The sequence below is a fragment of the Helianthus annuus genome, chromosome 11 (assembly GCF_002127325.2).
Source record: "Helianthus annuus cultivar XRQ/B chromosome 11, HanXRQr2.0-SUNRISE, whole genome shotgun sequence".
Lineage (NCBI taxonomy): Eukaryota > Viridiplantae > Streptophyta > Magnoliopsida > Asterales > Asteraceae > Helianthus > Helianthus annuus.
The window spans coordinates 3,776,324-3,779,723 of record NC_035443.2 but is presented as its reverse complement, the minus strand read 5'-3'; the positions used below and the strand labels follow the sequence as shown (position 1 = coordinate 3,779,723).

Below are 3,400 nucleotides of genomic sequence, written 5' to 3'. Positions count from 1 at the left end.
TAAAATTCATACTATTGAAATTATGAAATCTAAAGATATACAGTCGTCATACTATTGTAACTATAATATTTCAATAAAATGCATGAAATATGTTGGATCCAATACCTTTATTAACTATTAGCTTGCTAGTTTATTTAGGCAATGATAAGTGCTCCGTTAAGTTACGGATCATATCTAACATGCATGCTCAAATTAGCACAACACTAAGATTTTCAGTATGTTATATACAATCCAATTCACTCAATTATAGTTTTCAATCCAGTTTTGTTTTCTTTTCCTTTTTGGAGTGGTTTGGTAGACTATGTGGAATAAATCTAGTGTGCAAAAAACAATACACTAAAAATGAGTTAGTTAAGATTGGTGCAAAACTTCAACCACTCTAACATAGTTGGATTCCAATGGGTCAATTTCCAAGTCATCTGTAAAAATATAATCATTTATATAAATAATTGTATTATAACTTATAGAAGTCGATGTTTTATACTATAATTTATTAATTATAGATATGGGTCAATATCATAGATTTGTCATTTGTCAATCAAGCAAGAAAATATTAACCAAGTCACTTCTGATATGTATTTACATTTCTTTAAGTTATATTATTTTGAGTTAACAAGTCAAGGAAACAAGCAATACTACATTTTCCAGCAAAATAAGACTTAAATTGTACATACTAATGACAGTAATATAACGTGATTGAGTTACATGTCAAAATAGGTTGATCCAAACGAGTCCAATTATTCTCGGTTCGTCATCCATAAGTTGTTACGATTAGGGAATTTGAAAGGGGTCTAGTAAATGTACGCCCCGCTTGCGGTATGCGCATATAATGTATATATGTGTGGGCCATCAGGGGCAAAAGTGAAAGTGCACTAATTTTAACGTTATTTTACCAATTTCGTGAAAATAACGTTAAAAGCTGAGGACGGTTAATCATGCATCATGTGGTGGCGTTGATAGCTGAAAGACAAAAGGGTACATGCACTAATCGGTCTTTGTCCCGATTGCTGAGTGTTATGTGCCTTATGTCTGCTTGATGCAAAATTACTATCGAGCCGGGTTTCTTACTGGAAGCAGCCTCTCTATTCCTACGGGGTAGAGCTAAGATTGTCTACATGCATCTTATCCTCCTCAGACCCTACCTATAGTTTGCTATTGGTGGGATTTACTGAGTATGATGAATATAATGATGAGATAGGGCTTGTCTAAAAAAAGATCAAAAAATAACTTAAGATCTGCAGAATATTTAAGCATTATCTGGTCTAATCATAAACAATTAACAACTCCCGGCCCCCTTTTCTATCAAAACCATTAATATAATAAAGATATCAGCTCACCTGATTTTGCCAACTCCAACTTCATGCATCAACCTCTAAACATTGCCTTCTTCTTCCTCTTACAAATACCAACTTTACTCTCAATCTTTTTCATCAACATTCAAACATCACCCAATGGCAGCCAAGAACACCAACATGCTTTCCCTTATTTTCAGTTTCATTATCTTAGGATTAGCCCATCTTAACTTGGTTAATGCACTAAGTGCTAATTACTATGATCAAACATGCCCCAATGCTGAATCAACCATTACAAGTGTTGTCAAGAAAGCTATGTTGAATGATCCAACAGTTCCTGCTGCACTTCTAAGAATGCATTTCCATGATTGCTTCATTAGGGTGATTATTCTTCCTCTTCCACTTACATGTCATATGCAAAACAGTAAATCATTTTGATTAATTGTTGATTACTAAACTTAAAACTTTGTAGGGGTGTGATGGTTCGGTGTTGTTGAACTCAACCGGGAAGAACAAAGCTGAGAAAGATGGACCTCCAAACATATCTTTGCATGCATTTTATGTGATTGATAATGCCAAGAAAGCAGTAGAGGCTTTATGTCCTAAAACTGTCTCTTGTGCAGATATCTTGGCATTAGCAGCAAGGGATGCAGTCACTTTGGTTAGTAAAGCATCTTTTTTTAATAACTAAAAGTTTACAAATTTTACAATTTGATTTTAATTTTGTTTCGAGCTTAAACTTGATTTGAATATAGTCTGGAGGGCCAACATGGGATGTGCCAAAAGGAAGAAAGGATGGAAGAGTTTCGAAAGCTACCGAAACACGACAATTACCTGCTCCAACATTCAATATTTCCCAATTGCAACAAAGTTTTGCACAAAGAGGTCTTTCCATGGATGATTTAGTTGCACTATCAGGTAATTAATTGACCAAATATTACCTAAAATTTCCAGATAACCGGAACTGTTTATTTTAACGAGTTGATTTACCTAGAATGTCCAGATATCCGGGTTCTTAGTTGACTCCATTTTAAACAAAGTAACAAAACTTTTTGCTCTTTAGTCGTAATATTTATGTCATAGTTATAGCTAGAAGATATAGTTTTAAAGATCACACTTATCCTTCAAGAATGTATTTTACAAACATATAGTAACTAATTTGTTACACGTTTTATAAATGTGTCACCCAAAATGTTATTTTTCTTGTAGTAATTTTTTTGAAGCAAACGAAATAAAGATTATTATTTGCTGACCAATGTGTAGGAGGACATACACTTGGGTTCGCTCATTGCTCATCCTTTCAGAACAGGATACACAACTTTAGTTCAAAGCAAAGTGTCGACCCGACTCTGGAATCGTCATTTGCAGCCAGTTTAAAGAGTGTATGCCCTGCAAAAAACACAGCGAAAAATGCGGGTGCAAATCTTGATGCGACTCCCACAACTTTTGACAATAGATATTATAAGTTACTTCTCCAAGGCAAGAGTATATTCTCTTCTGATCAGTCGTTGATCAATTCGGCAAAGACGAAAGCATTGGTCTCAAAGTTTGCTAGCTCACAACAAGAGTTCCAGAAAGCATTTGTGAAATCCATGATTAAGATGAGTAGCATCAGTGGTGGGCAAGAGGTAAGGCTCGACTGTAGAGTTGTAAACTAAGCCAAACTGGTGGAAAAAGAACTAATTAAATGTTCTCAGGTGAAATATGTTTATCTTTTTCTGTTGATTTCATTGGTGTTTGAAGGATTATTGATCCAAAAGTTTAGTCAGGTGTTGTATTTGTAATGGGTACTAATAATATTTATTTTTTAGTGAAAATATTCCACAAACTTTCTTTTTCTCCTTGGATGTAAAGCTAAATTAAGAAGATATTGTTAAGTAAATACAAGTGAAGTCGGAACACACAAGACCAAACATCAAACGAACCAAACGTTCAGGGCACTGTTCATGAACCGTATGGTCACATCTATGTCTTTATGAAGTTCAAAATCATTATAAAAGATAAAGACATAGACGTGACGCATCAACCATAGTGTTAGAGATGACAAATGATTGTTTTGTGATGCAAACATAATAAGATAAAGCCACACACTTATAGGAGGATAGGAG

The 3,400-nt window shown here is 34.3% G+C and overlaps 1 protein-coding gene across 1 annotated transcript; it reads left to right on the top strand.

The window, feature by feature from the left end:
- Nucleotides 1-1,451: 1,451 nt before the first annotated feature.
- LOC110889194 (peroxidase 64-like) lies at nucleotides 1,452-3,070 on the top strand. The gene is made up of 4 exons (XM_022136701.2): nucleotides 1,452-1,673; nucleotides 1,765-1,953; nucleotides 2,048-2,210; nucleotides 2,556-3,070. Exons 1-4 carry the CDS (start codon nucleotides 1,452-1,454, stop codon nucleotides 2,948-2,950), a joined length of 969 nt encoding a protein of 322 aa, XP_021992393.1. The 3' UTR covers nucleotides 2,951-3,070.
- Nucleotides 3,071-3,400: the final 330 nt, after the last annotated feature.

Excerpts from the sequence above, each read along its gene's own strand:
- LOC110889194 (XM_022136701.2), top strand. The coding sequence starts at position 1,452 with ATGGCAGCCAAGAACACCAACATGCTTTCCCTTATTTTCAGTTTCATT. Across the intron at positions 1,674-1,764 it reads TCCATGATTGCTTCATTAGG|GGGTGTGATGGTTCGGTGTT; the intron begins GTGATTATTCTT and ends AAAACTTTGTAG. Across the intron at positions 1,954-2,047 it reads CAAGGGATGCAGTCACTTTG|TCTGGAGGGCCAACATGGGA; the intron begins GTTAGTAAAGCA and ends ATTTGAATATAG.